The sequence below is a fragment of the Vespula vulgaris genome, chromosome 3 (genome assembly GCF_905475345.1).
Source record: "Vespula vulgaris chromosome 3, iyVesVulg1.1, whole genome shotgun sequence".
In the NCBI taxonomy this organism is placed as follows: domain Eukaryota; kingdom Metazoa; phylum Arthropoda; class Insecta; order Hymenoptera; family Vespidae; genus Vespula; species Vespula vulgaris.
The window spans coordinates 12,039,299-12,060,013 of record NC_066588.1 but is presented as its reverse complement, the minus strand read 5'-3'; the positions used below and the strand labels follow the sequence as shown (position 1 = coordinate 12,060,013).

The window sequence follows — 20,715 nt, the reverse complement described above, 5'->3', positions numbered from 1 at the left end:
AGCAAAAGAAAGAGACTCGCGATTTATAGAGCGTATAATAAAGGGCGCTGCGACGTCGAAGACGACGACGACGATAGTTCAAATTTTAGTTTCATCGAAGTTAAGTGTTCATTGAAAACTTTAGCTCAATGTAAAAAAATCTAACAAAACGAAGAGAGCAGTCTCGACGTAGCCATTCGTGGTAATGCAGATCGTTTTGTTCGTTGTATGAAAAACAAGGGGTTTAAATGTGGTAGCCAATATTCTTCTCTCTCTCTCTTTCTCTCTCGCTATCTCTTTCTTTGTAACATGATAATTATTTATTCGCTCTCTCTCTCTCTTTCTCTCTCTCTCTCTCTCTCTCTCTCTCTCTCTCTCCCATGCATTCTGAAATATTTCGACTTATCTCCCAATTATCGACAAATATTAATTACACGGCCAAGTATTCGATTATGTAGCCAATTTCAACGATTCATTCACTCGAACATAGTTTGTATCTTTTTGCTAATTCACTATTAAAATTGTTACTTCATTATATATAGCATATTTCGTTTATTTTTCTTAAGATTACTGCGTTTTATTCAAACTTTAAAAAGAGTACCTATACGAAAATGTTCTTTCGATATTCACGTATCAATTTTTGTTTAACCGATTCTTCGTTATTTATGGTAATTATAAAAAGTGAAATTAAGTGGTGAATGAAAACCCCCAGAAAAAAATAATCACCGTATGTAACTCCATTCACTTTTCTTGTTCGAACTTTTTATACGACGTTCTATAACAGACAAGGAAGTAGATTTCTCGATCTAGATATGATCTACTTCGAAGTTTTGTCTTTTGACAAACTATGGTAAGTTCGCGGATAAAAGACAGTTCTATGAAAGTAAGAAAGTGCTCCAAGCAGAACGAAGATGTGAAGATTTAGCCGACGGCCTTGAAGATACGTTCCCGAAAATAAGAGTAGTACCAAACAGTGCAATTTGGAATAGGAGGATAAGATACGCGTTGAAAAGAAAGTTACGAAAAATTTTAAGAATAAAACGAATTTTTATCAATGATGTAATATTATTCAAACTTAAATGAAGCTACACCGTTGTTACAACTAATTAATAAGATTATAATAAGTACTTACTTTTGTTGCTAATCACGTAATCGATTTTGTCAATCGTAATAAAGTATAAGAATCATTCTAGATTTTTATAAATCACACATCACAAATATATAAGAAGATAAATAAATCTAGGACTTTTAAATTCCTTAACATCGTCGTTGAAAAGTTTCTTTAATAACAAAAAAAAAAAAACGGCGTAATTGAGTTTCTCATATTTCTACGAGCAACAAAATATCATGCCGTCTCAAGTCTCACGCTCTTACTTTTTCCGATTTCTGAAACTTACAAAAGAAACCGTAGCCAGAAAAGATTAATCGTACTTTCAATCGGATTGTTCTCATCCCTCAAGGAACCTTCGAAATCCAACACCGCGAATCCTTCGTCATAGCGTTGCTGCTTCGGAAAATAAAGTTTCGTCTTTTCTATCTTGCAGTTTTCTCGAAACGATCTCTGTATGCACAGGTATAGGGGTTACATGTACACACATACGTACAAACATACATACATATGACCCATCTTTGTATTTTCGTGGAAATACGAGAAAATAGTAAGTAACGCGGCCCGTTCTCGTTACATCCTTCATATTTTCCTTCATTCCTGAAAACGAAAAATCTTACCTCTCACGTGGAATAATACGAAAGAGCAAACTCAGAAGAAGCATTTTGATCTGTAAATCCATCGATTTCCCTTTCAACCCCGTCCACCTCGCCTTCCTCCTTTGCTCCTTTCCCTTGAAAAAAAAAAAGGGACTGAAATGGACGGAGAGCAGTGACGATGAGAACGAGAAAGATAGAAATAGAGAGAAAGAAAAAAAATACAGAGCCGAATGGTGCAAGAAGGGGTGAAAAGGTAAAAGAGGGTGGAGGCTGTCGGTAGCCGTGACAGAGTTACGTTGTCGCGTGTAACGAAGTAGATTAGTCAGTGTGACAGAGGGCTGTAATTCCCTAGGCAAATGACATCGATCGTATAACGAACACACACACAAACACACACACAAACGCACACACACACACATATATATATACATAGATAGAAAGGCAGCATCCCGTTATCGTTCGCGTTTGTACGCCGGAGAGCGCATTTCGCGAATCGAAACTCGTTTCGTGGATACAACGGAGATACCCTCATGACTATCGTTTTTTAACAAACAATGTTTTATTGTTTACATCTTTTTTCTATCTACGGAAACGTAACATCCGACCACTTTTCATGCGCTGTATTCGGATATTTTAAAGTCAACATAGTGTTATCGATATTACAAAGTATCCGGAAGGTTTAATTGAAAATACGGAACAATATCTTTGTTATTGGTAAATGAATAAGACGATTCCCACGAGGTAATCTTAGAGAAAAGAATTGTTGTTTTCTTATTCATAAGGTTTTCATAAGGTTTTGTTGTTTTATACAATACGATTATTTATTGAGAAATATTCCACTTTTATTTGCGTATATAATCGATATTTTAATCTTTCTGGTTAAATATAATACTTTGTATGTCTATACTCTGTAAATATGTATCTACGGATACAGGAATATAGCTTTATAGATTTTTGATAGTATATCGCGCGTTAGGGAAAACCAAACGCGATTCGTGCCGATATTTGCAAAAAGCATGGCAGCCAATATCCGGGTAAATTTTTGTCGGCGAAATGCATCGTTCGACCGAACGAGGATTCGCTCTCGCTCTGGCCCACTTCGGTTCTCCGCTTTTGGCTTATGTACTTTGATCGGACGAGAGCGCGCACCGATACGTGCACGTGTTTTTGATTTTTCGACGAAAGCTGCGGCGGCTGCTTTCGACGCTCGAAATACATATTCTTGATTGAGATTCGATCGAATCCGTTAAATTTTCGAGAATTCTCTCTGCGTGTGCCAATTCGGCTTTTGCTTCCGAAATTTTATCGTTCTTTATTTCCATCGTCCTAACTTCGTTATATTAATAAGAAATAAAATCGACAGACACATACCTCGTTCTATAAATGAAATTAGATGGATTAAATTATTCTCGATACTTGATACAATTAATAAATACAATCTTAATCGAATTAACTATCGGGAACAAATTGATTGACTGTAAGTTTATTATCCTTCTTCTTGATTTATTTGTTAAAATTTTTAATTAAGATTACTTACTAACATTATATTATATTATTATCTAACAATTTTATTAAACGGGAAGACTTTTGGTTATAATCGTTTATAGAATGAAATTTCACATTCTTCGAATTGACCCGACACGTAATATCGATTCGAGGTAAGATGAAATGAAAGAAAAACAGAAACTAAAGTCGTTTACCGAAAAGAAAAAGTAAGAGTACGGAGAAGACAGAGGTGGCTGCCCGCTGTAAACTGGCATCCATCTGATCCTCTCCTTGCCCTTTCGGACTGCGAGTGGTCAGAAATGATTACTCGTGATTTAAGTGGTTCTCTAGTCGTCCAGGACCTCGAGACCGTCCGAGAAGCTGCATTTAGCAGCCTTGGATGTTCTAGCCCCGTTTTATCTACAAATTGCAGCGCTTGTATGGATTTAAACATAGAAGAGAGGTAGAGAAGCGCCTCTTTCATCTTCTTTCTTTGTCTCTCTCCCCCTTTTCTCTGCCTCTCTCTCTCTCTCTTTCTCTCTCTTTCTCGTACTTTGCGCATTCTACTTCCTCAGGAAGCTCTCTTGCATCAAAACATAATAAAACGTTTCTATTCGAAAGCATCAATATATCAGCAGCGTTCACACGTCGAATATAGAAACTCTATTTTCTCCATTGTCACTTTGTCCTTTTCGTTGCTCGAACGTGTATGATAAATGTTAATAGCATTTTAAAACTATTAAAGTCTTCGTTTATTTGTCTCAATACAAAAGGTAAAAGAACGCTTGATCAATGTGTTCCAAAAATGAATCGATTCGACATTGGAAAAACGATGTAGCAATTTAATTCAAATGAATTCAATCAAGTGAAGCCTATACCGTTCGCCAAGCTTTAGATCATATTCGTTTGAAGTCTGTATACGAATGGAATATCACAAAACAATGGAAATATCGATGCGTCGAAGGTTATCCAAGCGATTGATAGAGCGGATAGAAGTGATTCGTGTAGGTTCGATCCTTTGTTTCTAGACAGTTGGGAGCAGATAGCTTCGAAAGCGGTGGCCTCTCGAGACAAGTAGTACCCTCGACATGGTAACGGCCTGGTAACTGCCTCGTAAGCCGTCTAACGGAGCACCGACTATCCCTAATGTCCGATCCCTGCACGGTGGTTACGATCGTCCTGCCGGAATGGCCTCTTCATCAAGGATCACACGCCTAAATCCTCCAATGTAGACTGAAAACCCCCTTCTCTCTTTCTCTGTCTCTCTTTCTCTCTGTCTCTATCTCTGTCTGTCTCTGTCTATCTCTCTGTCAGTCACTGGCTCGCTCACTCATTGTTAACTAGATCGAGCTCGTGAAAACTTAGCGATTAAACAGGAGGACAACCCATATCAGCGGTAGCATCAAATAGTGCTCACACGATCGCAGGAAATTCAATGAGAATCAAAGAGAAATCAAGAGAAGGTCATCAATGACGATCGATTCTAGCAGAGTACGTCGATACGTCGATGATGAAGGAAACTAGTGCCTCCTCCGAAGTCGATGATACTATTGGTTGTATCGATGGTACTTCAGAATTGGATAGCGCAATCGGATAATTGGGTTTTGGGCTTTGGACAACCTGAACGTTGTAACCGTTCACAAGAAACAGATCCAGTCTCTCTCTCTCTCTCTCTCTCTCTCTCTCTCTCTTTCTCTATCTCTCTCTTTTTCTCTCTTTCTGTCTCTCTTTCTCCCTTTATTTATCTTGTCTGTTTTTTTGTCTTTGCCTTTTCTCACTCTCTTTCTCCCTCTGTTTATCTATTTGTCTGTCTTCTTTTATCTTTTCTCTCTCTCTCTCTTTCTCTCTCTCTATCTCTGTCTATCTATCTATCTATTTATCTATCTATCTATCTATCTATCTAAATATCTATCTATCTATGTATCTACCTAGCTAGCTAGCTAGCTATCTACCTTCCTATAACTGATGGTCCGAGGCCGCAATGACGGTGCACCGCACACTGATGATGAGCACCGATGCTTCTTGCCGGGATTTCCAGGCAACGGCTTCGCCGATAATGCCGTTCTCCTGTTTCTCTTCCGCTTCAGTGAAGGGTGTATTGCGTTGGAGGCTATCCCATTACGGGACCACCGGCTTCAGTGTTCGATGTTATCCCGGCGAGAAGGATAACCCCCGACTCCAAATAGATAGCTCCGCGATTACGATTTCCCGATTAATTTGCATTTCTAACTCGAACGATCGAACACATAGCTAGGTATATATCTTCTCTCTCTCTCTCTCTCTCTCTCTCTCTCTCTTTCATGCACACACATACACATACACACTTTGGTCAATCCTCTCAACTTATATTTTTATCTAAATATTTCCTCATTCTCATTAACTATTTAGGAAATAATCTTTAGACATCCTCAAACAATTGTCACCACTCATTTAGAACAAAAAAGACACTAGCAAGAGCAACCAATCAAATTTAATTGTCCGAAATCGAGCTTAACATCGCTAACAATTTCTTCGGTTGTCTACGACAAGAAAATTCTGATCGTCGCGATGTTGAGGCTTCCTATGAGGATACAATGCAAGGGCACTCACGAGGGATCTAGACACGATCGTTAGGATATACACGAAGATGTACTTGTCCAGAAAAGAAGACTCTCAAAGGACCTTCCGAGCTCCTCTCGACGGGTGGGATTTACGTTTGTCTGTTACAAGAGAAAACGATAAGTAACGAGAAAGAGAGAGAGAAAGAGATAGAAAGAGAGATAGGAAAGAGAGAAAAGGGATTGGCTAGAAAAAGAGAGGAATACGTTTCATAGGAGGCGTCAAATTTATAACCATTAAATTGATATTTCCTGAATCGGTGTCAGAAGCATCCAATATCATTCGAATTGGTTTATTCAATGCAGAAGATTGTGCGTGTGCGCACACGAGCTCGTCGAACGAGATAGGGGTTCGAAATAGTCCTAACCAGGACTTCCCTTGCAAGAAGAGAAAGGACAGGAGAGGAACGTCCGTCCATTGAAAAGCGAACAAACTGGTCGATCTTTTGTTGAATACAATGCCGGGGCTTACGAACGTCCAATATTTTCCGTCAACAGGCTGCACGCGTTCATCTCGTTATAAAGTTTGTTTGATAGGCAAATATCAGACTCTGCTGATGTGCATGTCCAGAGATTGAGAAACGGAGGGATCGGTGCAATGATGCAACTGAGCCATCCCGTCGATAAAAAAATGTATACTTAAATCGTATATGGAAATTGGTCTGCACGAAAGAGACTCCAATGGGATCAAAAAATTCGTCGATCGGATTTCTAATTTTTCATAAGTTATTTATGAAATTGTTATCTGATGTATCCAATCGATGAAATTAAAACAGATTGTAATAATAATACGAATAGAACAGGAAGAAATTTGGCTTTTCTAGAATTTACAACATGCTTGAACAATTCTCAAAGAAAATTACAAACTAGTCGACGAAGTCATGATCATCGAAGTAACATTTATCTTCGAAGTTTACTTTTCAACGATGATCAATGAATAAATCAGATTCTCGCTGATCATCTCGTAATTGAAAACAATCAGGGACATTAAGTCGAGAAGCAAAAAGGACTCTTATCAAAATTGAAAAATAATGAATTCCCCTAAAAAAAAAAAAACAGGAAAAGAAAGAAGGATTCACAGTGGGTTCGTCGATTCGTTGAGACGAATTCGTTCTTCTTAGGTATAAAAGGGTGCGAAAGAGTGTCCATGGCACCAGTCGCGTAAGCGGTGCGTCTAAGGCGTCTTCGAGATATTATCAAGGCTGTCGGCAATCTCGGTAGTCTGCATCTGTGCCCAATATTGCATGGTAGAAACCTTAGGAGCCACCCTTGCGTCTGCTTTCCTATGACGACGAAGACGACCTACACGCTCACCTACACCCTTTGGTAGCACGTACGAAGTGAGAGAGTGCCTATGACAAACGTTGCCATCTAAACAAAGGACCTCGCGGAGCAGTACGCGCGTACCGCAGACACGCAATTTCCGCGCGGCATGTAAATCGCTCGAAATGAATTTCTGCCAATCACGCACGTGCCTACTCTATTTCTCTCTCTCTCTCTCTCTTTCTCTCTTTCTCTCTGTTTCTCACTTTCTCGTCTTGAACGATCGCTAGGGATCCCTTTTGTGTCATATGTTGAATTAAATGAGAGAAATCCCGAATGAAAGTAATAGTTTGTTAAAAGACTGAACACGTGACGCTTATAACTACTTGCTCTGAAAAGAAATGGTTTTTTTCTGTTTTTTTTTTTTTTTTTTTTTTACACTTGTAGTATCCAAATCAAAGAGAGATTTTAATCAGGGATCGTAATGGATGATATCGATAACATACGTGATATTAGTATTAAAATATCGATTTTAATATATTGCGAACGGATCACGAGAATTCTTCTGTCTTCTATTTTAGAGCTTGTGGCCAATCACGAGAATTCCCGTATTTGCGTTAAAAATATATTAGCCTTGTAATATAAGAATATGTAATAAATAACTTCAAGAATGCAATGAGTATTTAATTTTAAAGCGTAGCTTTAAAAATTATGTAAAAGCTATTTTTTTAGTCATTCATCGAAAACATGAGTGGCCACTGGGTAAAGCTAGCAAAGAAACTATTGATCCGTAATGTGTTAAGAAAAAGAGAGAAAAAAAGCAAAAAAGGCTCGTCTATCCTTGGAGACTCTACACCATCTTCAAATAAAATTATCTGTGCCCGGAACAATGTATTGGTAAAGTGGTGTAGTTGTACTTGCTTTTAATCGAGCGTTTACTTGCGAGCGTAAACGATGTAATTAGTTTTCCGACTGAAAAAAGCGAAAAACCGTGTGAATACTTTCTTCCATTCTAATCATGTTACGCTTCGTCACCATTCAGTATCAATCGATAACACGAATAGAAATGAAACAGTTCTATTCATGTAAAAATTGAACGGAGGAACATCGGAGGTTAGATTTTCAAAAAATAAAATCGATTGTTAACATCGTTATGAAGATCGTTATCAATGCTTTCGATTTTTTCGGGAGCTCACCACTGGTTTTATGTTGAGATGGAATGATTTTCATTTGATTCGAGAAACGAGATTCAGTCGATGGAATCTCGCGTGTCTAGACGTAGAATAATGAAAGTATGAATCGTCGGTGCCTGGTAGTCGAAGTTGTCACGGGATAAAGCCAGAATGGTTTCTTTCGTCGCTTAACGAACGCCTGGATAAATAGCTTCTTCGTGAAAAAGCATGAGCACTCTCGCACGAATTGGCTGAATTCCAAGCGCGAAGCTAGCGAAAAGCACGACGAGGATGAGAACGATGAGATGGAGAAAAAGGTTCGCTTTCTTCGCTGTTACGTATAAGGGAGTTCCTTCCTTCACTTTTCCTAGGTTGGTGCATCGTCGAAGCGAATAAATGGTTTGCTTCTGTCGACATGGAAGATCTGAGGAATAGTTGAGAGTTCGGCTCGATGGGCGTCTTTTGCTTTGGTTGAAGTCTCGCGAAACTTTGCGAAGGAGACTTCAACTGTGAGAACCCCGTACAAAATGAATGAAGAAAGCCAATGGTGTGAGGGAAATATTATACAAGGGGATGATTTCAGGATGAAATCGCTCAAGATCTCCCTACACATGCTCGCACTTCCAGATTCTCGGATTCTTACGCGATAGTCGAACTTTTCTGGAAGATCTTCCTCCAGTGTTGGATTCAACCACCTAGCAAATTTTTTTTCTTTTGCAAACGGAATCTTCGCAAACGAAACTTTTGTATATACCAATATTTTTAAATATATGTATTATGAAATTTCGGCTACTTTGATTTTTTCCTATGGAATTTTTTTGTTGCAATAAACTTATTTTATTTGATGCTGTGGAAGAAATTTACGATTTCTTTTTTGCTCACTAACTATATTTCAAATAATTATAATTATAATTACATTTTTCATATTTAAATTGTTGGTTTTTTAAAACAACATTGAATAGAATTAAATAATTTCTCGTAATTCGATAAATCAGTGGCAAACGTAGTTTGGTGATAGACCATAAACAGATGCTATGGTAGGTAGAATAACTGGTTAAAATACTCTTATACGACCTCCTGCTCCTCCATTTATTCTTGCAGCTAGATTTGATATTCCTGCAGCCACTTTTCCACCTAATCCTGCGCCTACTCCTGCACCTACTTTTCCACCTACTCCTGCGCCGACTCCTACACCTAATCCTGCACCTACTCCTGCACCTAATCCTGCACCTACTCCTACATGTAATCCTGCGCCTGCGCCTGCGCCTGCGCCTGCGCCTGCTCCTGCACCTGCTCCTGCACCTACTCCTACATGTAATCCTGCGCCTGCTCCTGCGCCTGCTCCTGCACCTACTCCTGCACCTACTCCTACACCTACTCCTGCACCTACTCCTGCGCCTGCGCCTGCTCCTGCGCCTGCTCCTGCACCTGCTCCTAAACCTACTCCTGCACCTACTCCTGCGCCTGCGCCTGCTCCTGCGCCTGCTCCTGAGCCTGCTCCTGCACCTACTCCTGCACCTACTCCTGCACCTACTCCTGCGCCTGCGCCTGCTCCTGCACCTGCTCCTGAGCCTGCTCCTGCACCTACTCCTGCACCTACTCCTGCACCTACTCCTGCACCGACACCCGACCCACTTGGTGAGGCAGAGCTCGGTTGTTCAGAGCTGCTAGGTGCTTCACTTGGTTGTTCAGAGCTGCTAGGATCTTCACATGGTTGTTCAGAGCTGCTAGGTGCTTCACTTGGTTGTTCAGAACTGCTAGGTGCTTCGCTTGGTTGTTCAGAGCTGCTAGGTTCTTCACATGGTTGTTCAGAGCTGCTAGGTGCTTCACTTGGTTGTTCAGAACTGCTAGGTGCTTCGGTCGGTTGTTCAGAACTGCTAGGTGCTTCGGTCGGTTGTTCAGAGCTAGGTTCTTCTGAACCTACTCCTGCACCTACTCCTGCGCCTGCGCCTGCTCCTGCGCCTGCTCCTGGACCTGCTCCTGCACCTACTCCTGCGCCTGCACCTGCTCCTGCACCTGCTCCTGAACCTACTCCTGCACCTACTCCTGCGCCTGCGCCTGCTCCTGCGCCTGCTCCTGAGCCTGCTCCTGCACCTACTCCTGCACCTACTCCTGCACCTACTCCTGCACCGACACCCGATCCACTTGGTGAGGCAGAGCTCGGTTGTTCAGAGCTGCTAGGTGCTTCACTTGGTTGTTCAGAACTGCTAGGTGCTTCGCTTGGTTGTTCAGAGCTGCTAGGTTCTTCACATGGTTGTTCAGAGCTGCTAGGTGCTTCACTTGGTTGTTCAGAACTGCTAGGTGCTTCGCTTGGTTGTTCAGAGCTGCTAGGTTCTTCACATGGTTGTTCAGAGCTGCTAGGTGCTTCACTGGATTGTTCAGAACTGCTAGGTGCTTCGGTCGGTTGTTCAGAGCTAGGTTCTTCTGCGCCTTCTTCTCCTACACCTGATCCTGCATTAGAACCTGCACCTGCGGCTGCTGATTCACCTGCTCCTACAGCTGATCCTGCATTAGGACCTGCTCCTGCACCTGCGGCTGCGCCTGCTGATTCACCTGCTCCTACAGCTGATCCTGCATTAGGACCTGCTCCTGCACCTGCGGCTGCGCCTGCTGATTCACCTGCTCCTACAGCTGATCCTGCATTAGGACCTGCTCCTGCACCTGCGGCTGCGCCTGCTGATTCACCTGCTGCTATACCTGATCCTACACTTGATCCTGCATTAGGATCTGCTCCTGCATCTGATCCTGCATTAGAACCTGCTCCTGCGGCTGATCCTGCATTAGGACCTGCTCCTGCATTTGATCCTGCATTAGGACCTGCTCCTGCATTTGATCCTGCATTAGAACCTGCTCCTGCATTTGATCCTGCATTAGAACCTGCTCCTGCGGCTGCGCCTGCTGCTATGCCTGCTGCTATGCTTGATCCTAAATTTGATCCTGCATTAGGACCTGCTCCTGCATTTGATCCTGCATTAGGACCTGCTCCTGCATTAGAACCTGCTCCTGCGGCTGCGGCTGCGCCTGCTGCTATGCCTGCTGCTATGCTTGATCCTACATTTGATCCTGCATTAGAACCTGCTGCTGCACCTGATCCTGCATTAGGACCTGCTCCTGCACCTGATCCTGCATTAGAACCTGCTCCTGCATTAGAACCTGCTCCTAGACCTGATCCTGCATTAGATCCTGCACCTGCACCTGCACCTACACCTGCACCTGCTGCTGCGCCTGCTCCTGCACTTGATCCTGCATTAGAACTTAGCCCTGCCGCTGCGCCTAAGCAGTAAAATTTGTTTTTGCAGCCGCATTTATTTTTAAAAACCTTCTCTTTATTTTATTTCTGTATTACCTCCTGATTGTGATACTCCAATAGCTCCAATTATTCCTGGACTTGGAATCTTGCTTATGATAGAACCTCCTTTTAATGCTGCACTCGTTTTAAAAGAAGAATTTATCTGTAATATTAATTATAATTTTAAGAGAGCCTTCTTATAGACAATCAATAAAACATTCGATAATTATTTTTTCATTATTATAAAATCTTACCGAAAAGGCTGTGGTAGAAGCCACAATGTACAGTAGAGAGAACGCTATTACCTTCATGGTTGCTTGGATGTTTCTTATTTCACTTCCGAATTTTGAAAATTCATGCGAGATATTTATACGCAGTTTGTGAATAGAAATCAATTTATTATTCAATCGACAAACGTTAATGACGTTGTACCATATATTATGCCAATAACAATGATACTCGCATGAAGGATAAATAATGACATTATTTGTACTCCAGAAATAATGATCTTTTCCGCATACTTGAATATAACATCAAATAATAGTATGTCATTCTTATTACTTTTTCATATATGTGATAATTTTAATACAATTATTGTATATTTTTAATGTTTGTATTTTTTAATATAATGACTTTATTTTGTATCTATTTTTTTAATTCTTCAAAATTAACTCGTTTAATTGAAAACAATAAATTAGTTATTTAACATATGTTGTAACGATTGCATCAAAGAACATTTTTCATAACATGATATCATTATTATTGACATGAATGATAGCTTTCTGCAGACTTGGCTTCGTAATAATTGCGAAACAAGTATTTTTAATAGTTGATTATTGTCCAATGATCGATTGACGTATTAAAATTTATCTTCTTCAAAATTAATTACTTTTCATTCATGAGAAGGGTATATATACTACGATCGATGTAGTATAGCAGAATTAGAATAGAAAACTAGCAATCATGCAGATTTCCGTAATATGCCTATTTGGCATTGTGACTTGTGCCTCGGCACAATTGGATTTTGTTTTCAACTTTGGAAAAAGCTTGTCCCTATTTCCTTTTGAGGTAAGTTTACATCATCAGATAATTATATATCAGATAATATGAACCATATAGAATAAAAACAAAAGTTACTCCTATTTAAAATTACTTTTATTACATTAAGCAGATTTCTAAAAATGCCTCATTTAACGTTGGACTTGGTCGACAAAGACGGCAGCTTTCACCATTTCGCATCGAAAGCATTCAACCAGAAGCGAAATTCGAATTCAATTTTGGAATTCTACCAGACGAAGCAATTTCGCAACCAGGTAGATCTGGATCAGGCAGACCTGGACCATCCGAAACTAAACCAGATGGATCTGAATCAGGTGGATCTAAATCAGTTGAATCTAAGCCGGCTGAACGTAAACCATTCAGACCGTTCCGAATTTTTCCACTATTTTCACTATTTCCACATTCGTCTCGTGATGAACCTCATCACAGACCTCATCACAGACTTCATCACAGACCTCATCACAGATTCCATCACAAATCATCGACTTCTACTGTTCAACCTACTGTTCAATCAAGTACAAATGTAGTATCACAAAGTGTTGGAACTAGTACAACATCATCTGACAGTACCAAATCAACAACAGTTTTGAGTAGTACTTCTACTAGCTCTACCACTGAATCTTCCGATGAATCCAACACTGACTCTTCCGCTGAATCTACCACTGAACCTACCTCTGCATCTACCGCTGCATCTTCTACTGCATCCAGTACTCCATCTACCTCTGCACAATCTACTGAATCTATCGCTGAATCTACTTCTGAATCTACTTCTGAATCTACTTCTGAATCTTCTACTGCATCTAGTTCTCCATCTACCACTGCATCTACTATTGAATCTACTACAATTGAAGTTGTATCTACCACATAATCTTCATCATAATTTTCATCTAAATCTTCCACATAGTCTAACACTATTTACCGCTTATTATAATAGCTATCTTCCATAATTTACAAAAAAAAAAAAGAAACAATTAATATAGCCAGTATTATGATGAACAATTGGAATCTAACTAGGCATTTATATATATTTCTAAAACTGTAATATTTCTAGGATTGCTATTAAATACTTTATAATGCTTTCGTGTGAATAAAAAATATATAATATATAATAAACACTTGTTTTCAATTTAGAATTCAATAATATCTATTAAAACCATCGTCATCTTTTCAACGATATTTTTTCGTTATAATTTACTTGCATATCTCTCCGATCAAATCCTCTTGAATATCCTCTACAATCTGTCTTCCACTCATAAAACTGTCATCTCGTGCGTGTATAAAACATGAGATTTCCATACCATCTAGGAGATAGATAGAGAAAGAGAATGTAAAAAAGATCTCTCTCTCTCTCTCTCTCTCTCTCTCTCTCTCTCTCTCTATCTCTCTCTCTCTATCTCCCTTTTCTAGTTTCTCGATGCCTATGCTCGTCGAAAAAAGTCGTGCCTGGAGGAGCTGTGTTTCCATGTATTGGGAAGGGTAGCTAAAGGAAGAAGAGATCGCGGAGTGGGAAAAAGGGTCGCTCGAACGCGATATTTCCACCTTAGCGCCTCGACTGTGCACGCTAAAATACATTTTCCTACGAAGTGTCGTCACAGGAGGGCCTCCAGCTGCTGGTCTTGATATTCCACATGCGTAATGCTCACGCGGATATTTCCATACATAAATTTTATCCGTAGGAAAGTAGGTGCACGTCGACAACGACGACAATGACAACGATGACGACGTGTTCGGAACGTGCGCGTAAAACTAGCACGTAGGTTACCTTTTTTGACATAACACGATCTTTTATTAGGATTTTTCGTTTGTCGTATGAACGGACGATAAGATATCGATATCAGTACGAATTGTTTATTTCGTCTAGATTTACAAAATAAATTTAAACAAGTACCAATACTCTCGTTTCATCAAAACATTCAACAATTCACTGGAACCTGCTATTCTTTCGAATTGTTGCCATTTTTCAATTCTGTTAATATCCTCAGTCTATATCAATATGAAAAACTTTCTCCGTTATCAATGGTTCCATTTATCAATGGATCTTCGATGACTATCTGAACGATGTGCGATATTAAATAATTTATATCAAATATTTTTGATATTCTTTTTCAAATTCATAGCGAGAAATTTGTTTTCATCTTCTGAGATAATCGATACATGTATCAAATATCAAAAAAGAAGATACGTGATAGGTTGTTTCTAATTATCAAACTATCGAAGCAATTATTGCCGATCGCGTGACGTTAAGAAAACCTTATATTTCGACGTTGAACACCCCTTTAAAAAGTTTCACAGATACGGCTTCTTTTCCTTTGAAATCTTAAATCATTTCGTAATCAAATACAATGATGTTGTTAATGACAATGTTTATGCCGCTGAATTTGCTTTTCACGCATTTCGGGAAGTTCTTCGTTATCTTTTTTTTTAATCTTTAAATTTGTTCGACTATTGTATCTCGATTCTAATTTAACAAATTATTTTTTATTTACTCTCTTATGAAATTTCAATAAATTTATGTTGATACACATGAAGAGTATAAATGTATGAATACATTTGTCATTCATATATTTTACAAATTTTGCTTCTAATTGGACTTTGCTATCCCGATAAAAATAATTTTTGCTCACTATTTTACTAATATCGTTTATATTTTACTAACATCGATTATATAAGCAACAATATGTCATAAAAGATGCTCATATAATAAATAGATATTTTAATGTTTATTTGTTTTCGTTTATTCGATTCTATTACCTTCATTTTAATTATATTTCGACTAGGGTCCAAAATTATTATTATTGTTTGTAAATTATAGAAAAATATTTTTCTGAATTATTATTTAATTTCATATAATATCATTATTATAAAATATTATTTATCTTTTTATATCGGAAATTTATTTTTTTATAACGCAGGTTTCCTTCGCTGATATAAAAAGAATAATTTTTATTCATACAATAAACATGACTTCATTGATCAAATTAACTTTTTATTCTTCGGGAAATCACTCGATTTGAAATTTAATTTGCAACAAGATTATTAAGTATTGTTTCAATATTTCGATATATTGTATCTTAAACGAGGTAAGCGGGAAACAAGTTTCTATATTCCTTCAAACGATTTTATCTCAACTTATCATACTGAAATAAAAATATGAATATCATAGAAAAGTTTCACGATAAGTCTATTTTTTGTCAGTATTCTTGCTTTTAATTTATTATTATAAAATTAACATCGAAGTGCGCTTTACAATTTTTTCTATCAGTTTAGTCGAGATGATCTCTCTTTCTTTTTCGCTCTGTGATTCTCGATTCACGAATCGATAAAACCATCGTAAGTACTTCTAAATACTATATGAGTACATTCGGAGTACCCACCTATATGGCACTATCTATTTGACGTAGAAACGTTTGTCCGTCGGTGTAATCTAATTCTCCGCGATTAAATGCAACGTTCGCGATAATGCTTGTAAATTGAGCGAATTATGCTACTGGTCTCGGCATTCGGTGCAACCTCGACCGATTTACATGAGCATTACGCTAAGGTCTTACCGCCCTATCCTGACATTTACATTGGAACGTGTCGCACGACCTGAGATCCGACACCTGAGAGTTGAACTATTTCGATTTAAGCGATAAAAAGAGAGCTTTAACTTTTCCAAGAATAAATGTGTACTTATATATATATGGGACGTAGAATTTAAAAGAATTTTGTAAACTTCAAAAGCACGAAATTAAAAATAGAAACCTTAATAAACACAAATTGCTAATTTTTTATCTCCAAAACCAGTTATATTCGATTAGAATACAAAATATATATTAGATAGATTTTTTAAATCAATACAATCTATGATGCGATGTAATTAACAGTAAAAAATAATTAATTATTGAATATTCCAAATTTTCTTATTATTTATTAACACACACACACACACACACACACATATATATTCTTTTATTTTTAGATAATTGGATATAGAACGTATGAATACATTCGCTATGGACATGTCGAAATACCTACTAAATTTTATTTCGTATTAAATAAACCGAAAGGAAGAATCGAATATATCGATCGTTTCGAAACTAGTGAGCGATAGAAATGGAAACGGTTTTAAAGTCTCGACGGGGTCTCCGAACGGGTACGTTATTCATCGTGGCTCTTATACCACTTCCCCAGGGCGTTCCATCTGCTTCCGCCTTCAATTTCCTGCGCGTCATTACCGACGCTGATAAGCTCTCGACCATATGAAATCTCAAGCTTCTCTTGGCTTACTATCGAGAAGGAAGAAACCCAATGCTTGCTTAGACGTCGTCGAGGCTTCTGCTCCCGACAGGCCACGGTTTTCCTTTTCCGTTTCACCAATACCACCTTTTGACTCTCCGATTCCGCATGACGATTCCTCTGTTGCGTGTCATAGAAAATCTGGCAACATCGGTGTCCCTTTCTCCTGACGAAGCTAAGCTAAGCCCTTGATATGGCTAATTCTAGTGTAAGTGCGAATACATGTGTTGGGATGGACGGTCGTACGAGGGTGGTTTGACACGCAAAGGTAGAAAGGAGGGCTGGAAGAGGGCCGCGAAGGTCGGACACCACGTAAATTGCATACCCGATTGCGGTCTACTGAAGAGTACCGCCCTCCTCCAAAGGCTAACCCCCTCCTCGGATGGCCACCAACCCCAAACTGGATCTAACAAGCCAGCGACCACAGGCTAGCTCTAGCTTGCAACAAGGCTGCCGCTACCTCCCCTGGGGACTGCCGACGGGTACAGTTCCCCAAACCATGACTCTCCTCTCTTACTCCGACTGTATATCTCCGAGCTATCCGAACACCTTCGAAGCTCATCCTGCTCGATCTGGACATCCTAACAAGCCCGCTTACTTTCTATTTTCTTCTCTCTGTTGAGCTCGGACGTTTCGAGAAAAAGTTCTCTTTAAATTGGACGACACTCCCTTCGACTCCTTGGCCCGCCCTTCCTCCCACCCTCCTTTCACCGATTCTACGATAAGATCGAAGAATTCTCGGACTGAATAGTGCACTGCTAGTAGTGGTGCACCGTTCGAAACTACTTTTAACAACGAACACAAAATCTAAAAGGGCTAAACTGGACTAGCTTGGCATTCTAATTCCAAGTCCTCGTAAATACGGGATTAAAGAAAGCGCTACTGCACTACGGGCCTTCAACCGGATTCGGATAGCACCTTCGGGTGTTGGAGTTAAATAAACTCGAGTAGTAGTCATCAGACGAAACGGCTAATTGCCGGAAGCGAGGCTTCGTTAGTGGCTCTCTTATTCTCGCCCGTCTTTCAGTCAACCGTCAAAACCATTCTTAATAGATCCGAGGAGTACTCGTTTTATCTTTTTCATTCTCTCTCTCTCTCTCTCTCTCTGTGTGTGTGTGTGTGTATCTTTCTGTCTTTCTCTCTCTCTCTCTCACTCTTCATCTTTCCTTTCTTCTCGAACTCTCGTTACCGCGAGGAAAAATGAGGGAGCGACGAACAAGGAGTGCCGTTTTCTCTTTCAGACGCGACAAACCGAGAGTAAAGATCGCGCTATAGTGCCAAGAGCTTAAGCGGATACAGGTGAGAGACACCTAGAGCTCGGCAGATTTCTTATCGTCGAGATGGCTTATTATTTTCAAACAATGGCTATGTCTCTTTCTTTCTTTCTTTCTTTCTTTCTTTCTTTCTTTCTTTCTGCCCTTTTTTTTCTTCCTTAGATGAAGTGAAACAGAAGGGGGATGAAAGACAATAATACACGCGTGTATATCATCGTATGAAAAATAAAAAAAAATAGGAAACTAAAGAATCAAATCGAATGGACAAATCGCAACCCAGACGCAGAGAAAAGAAAAATCATAGGCGTAACGCCACACGAACAACTGTTAAATATTTTTTTCTATAATATTATTCCTGCTGCCTCAATATAACGGCATCTCTCCAAGTCCGGATAAACCAAGGAAAGTTTTTCATACACCAATACGTTAATGTATTCTAACTGTCCTCGGTATTCCTACGAAGAACGGATACGGGAGAAGTTTTCTCCTAAAAGTTCGAGAAATCATATTAAATGTAAAGCGCGAAGATTTTCACTAGGTACCTACCCATTTTCTTCGTATACACAGACAAATATATATGTATATATATATATATATATATATATATATATATATGTATACATACATATATACGCATATATGTATATATATATATATATATATATTATATACACACACACACATAACTTTCCATAAAGTTAAGCCGTTCGAGCTATACAGAGTACTTTGAACGCGTCTAAACTGCCGCAAGTTTTAGAAAGAGGAATAGAATTGATGAGGACGAAATTCCCTTTAGAAAATCTCCCGATTTCCTGTCTCTCTGTTATCTTCACCGACGATCAGAATTCAAAACTCGAATCGAATGAAATATCGTACTCCTTGAAAATATCGTCGATCAACGTATCTATTGTTTCAATCGAGTCTGTCGTGGGACATATTTCGAAAAATTCAGCAGTGAAGAAAACTCGAGAACCCATACCTTCGATGTTTCATCGAGGATTTTCGAGTATTTCGAAATAGAGGAAGTATCCGAGCTAGAAAGAAAGAGAAGAGGAGATAGAAGAGAAGAGAAAAAAAAGAAAAAGAAAAAGAAAAAGAAGAAAAAGAAGGTACCGATTTGTGCGAAGGTAAGAGGCTGAAGAGCCCATCTGGCTTCCAATCAGAGCGTTGCCACCAGCACATGTGTTCACGGCACGATGGAGGTGGCGACTCAATCAAGAGGGGTGTTCATCCCTCTCCAGCCTCCTCACTTGGCTCACACCAACGACTTTATATCATAATCGAGCTTCGGGAAAGACTCCCTCTGTACTGTAGTCTTATCTTCGCTCTATTCGCATGTTTCATCTCTCTCTTTCTCTCTCTTCCATTTTTGGAAGTAATCTTTCGATCTCTCATCCCTTTCTCGACATCAACGAAAATCTTCTTTTAACTTCTTTTTCAAAGCCCTCCTTACAAAAGGTGCTATCTAATGGCGCTAACGGTGGGGTAAGTAATTGCACGCGTCGTAGCCGAGAAAATGCATCGACTTGATACGAGAGAAACGACGTAGTAACTACGAAAAGTAATCACCTAAAGGTTCGTATATCTATCTACCGGCATCACATCCTTTCCGGGGAAGAACACACGAAGGGTGAGAGCAATGCTGGTAGTAGCTTTAGCTAGTATACTATCGAAGGACCCAAACTGCGATTAACTCTTGGAAGGAACTCCGGGATAAGCGATAAATCGTAATAGAGTCTACGCGTGGAAGTACGTAATTATTGTTCCTTCCTGTAGGAACTGTTGGAACGCAGTTACGTTGTTTCTATTTCTTTTTCTTTTCTCTCTACCTTGCGAGAAAAAAAATGAGGAGGAAAGAAAAAAAGACTGAATCGTTTAGTCTCATTTACAGAAAAGTAGAAAATTTATTCGAAATAATAATAATAATAATAATAATAATAATAATAATAATAACAACAATATTGTGAATATTTAAAGTTTGCTTATTTCGCAATATTTTAATTCTCTTCTGTTTTGTTTCATCGATCTCTGAAATTATGAATTAATAAATAAAGAGTAATTCTTATCTTTACAAAATTTTGTCTTCGCTAGCTTTCGTTTTATATATATATATATATATATATATATATATATATATATATATATGTATATATGTATGTATGTATGTAATTATATGTATATACTCGATGAGTTTTATTTAGAATGTAGTCACGTTATTTGTACTTATCTTTCATTACACGCAGTGCAATTAGTGTCTACGTTAGGATTTATAGTAAAGACGGGCAAAACTCACGTTTCGCACATTTGAACATCGTCGCACGAGTTAGCACGTGAAACTGGTCTTGTTAAACTGGGCGAATGGACGAACTCACGGATACTTTAGAAACGAGTGAAGCGGATATAACTTCGTAAAGTCTCCTTTGGCATAAATTAAGTTTTTCTTTCTTTTCTTTCTTTCTGTTGATAAGTGCAAGAGGAATACTCTTCTCTTCCGATTCTCTTTCTTCTTTTTTCCTTTTTTTTTTTTTTTGAAATGAATTAATACAGTGAAATTGTTTAAGTACATTTATTAAAACGCAAGCATTTTTATATAATCGATTATACTTTTCAGC

At 38.8% G+C, this 20,715-nt stretch overlaps 2 protein-coding genes across 52 annotated transcripts; one reads left to right on the top strand and one right to left on the bottom strand.

Moving 5' to 3' along the window:
• Positions 1 to 9,060: 9,060 nt before the first annotated feature.
• Positions 9,061 to 11,857, bottom strand: LOC127062096 (fibroin heavy chain-like). Of its 50 annotated transcripts, none has more exons than XM_050989707.1 (6): positions 11,747 to 11,857; positions 11,550 to 11,655; positions 9,764 to 11,476; positions 9,710 to 9,733; positions 9,602 to 9,631; positions 9,062 to 9,529 (listed from the first exon to the last, which is right to left on the bottom strand). In XM_050989707.1, the coding sequence occupies exons 1-6, from the start codon at positions 11,801 to 11,803 to the stop codon at positions 9,258 to 9,260; spliced, it is 2,202 nt and encodes a 733-aa protein (XP_050845664.1). In that variant the 5' UTR covers positions 11,804 to 11,857; the 3' UTR covers positions 9,062 to 9,257. The 50 variants fall into 50 exon arrangements, with proteins under 50 accessions (XP_050845684.1, XP_050845687.1, XP_050845688.1 ...); XM_050989715.1 differs by having other exon boundaries at positions 9,062 to 9,463; positions 9,608 to 9,631; XM_050989714.1 differs by having other exon boundaries at positions 9,062 to 9,733; positions 9,764 to 10,786; positions 10,961 to 11,050; positions 11,081 to 11,476.
• A 577-nt stretch (positions 11,858 to 12,434) lies between these two features.
• On the top strand, positions 12,435 to 13,657 carry LOC127062189 (putative protein TPRXL). 2 transcript variants are annotated; one of them, XM_050989940.1, is made up of 2 exons: positions 12,435 to 12,560; positions 12,661 to 13,657. In XM_050989940.1, the coding sequence occupies exons 1-2, from the start codon at positions 12,456 to 12,458 to the stop codon at positions 13,417 to 13,419; spliced, it is 864 nt and encodes a 287-aa protein (XP_050845897.1). In that variant the 5' UTR covers positions 12,435 to 12,455; the 3' UTR covers positions 13,420 to 13,657. The 2 variants fall into 2 exon arrangements, with proteins under 2 accessions (XP_050845897.1, XP_050845898.1); XM_050989941.1 differs by having other exon boundaries at positions 12,664 to 13,656.
• The last annotated feature ends 7,058 nt before the right edge of the window (positions 13,658 to 20,715 follow it).

Bases quoted from the DNA above. Each gene is read 5' to 3' on its own strand.
- LOC127062096 (XM_050989685.1), bottom strand. From the start codon at position 11,803: ATGAAGGTAATAGCGTTCTCTCTACTGTACATTGTGGCTTCTACCACA. The intron at 11,656-11,746 runs GTAAGATTTTAT...TTAATATTACAG, and splicing joins CTTCTACCACAGCCTTTTCG to ATAAATTCTTCTTTTAAAAC. The intron at 11,477-11,549 runs GTAATACAGAAA...TTTACTGCTTAG, and splicing joins TGGAGTATCACAATCAGGAG to GCGCAGCGGCAGGGCTAAGT.
- LOC127062189 (XM_050989940.1), top strand. From the start codon at position 12,456: ATGCAGATTTCCGTAATATGCCTATTTGGCATTGTGACTTGTGCCTCG. The intron at 12,561-12,660 runs GTAAGTTTACAT...TATTACATTAAG, and splicing joins TGTCCCTATTTCCTTTTGAG to CAGATTTCTAAAAATGCCTC.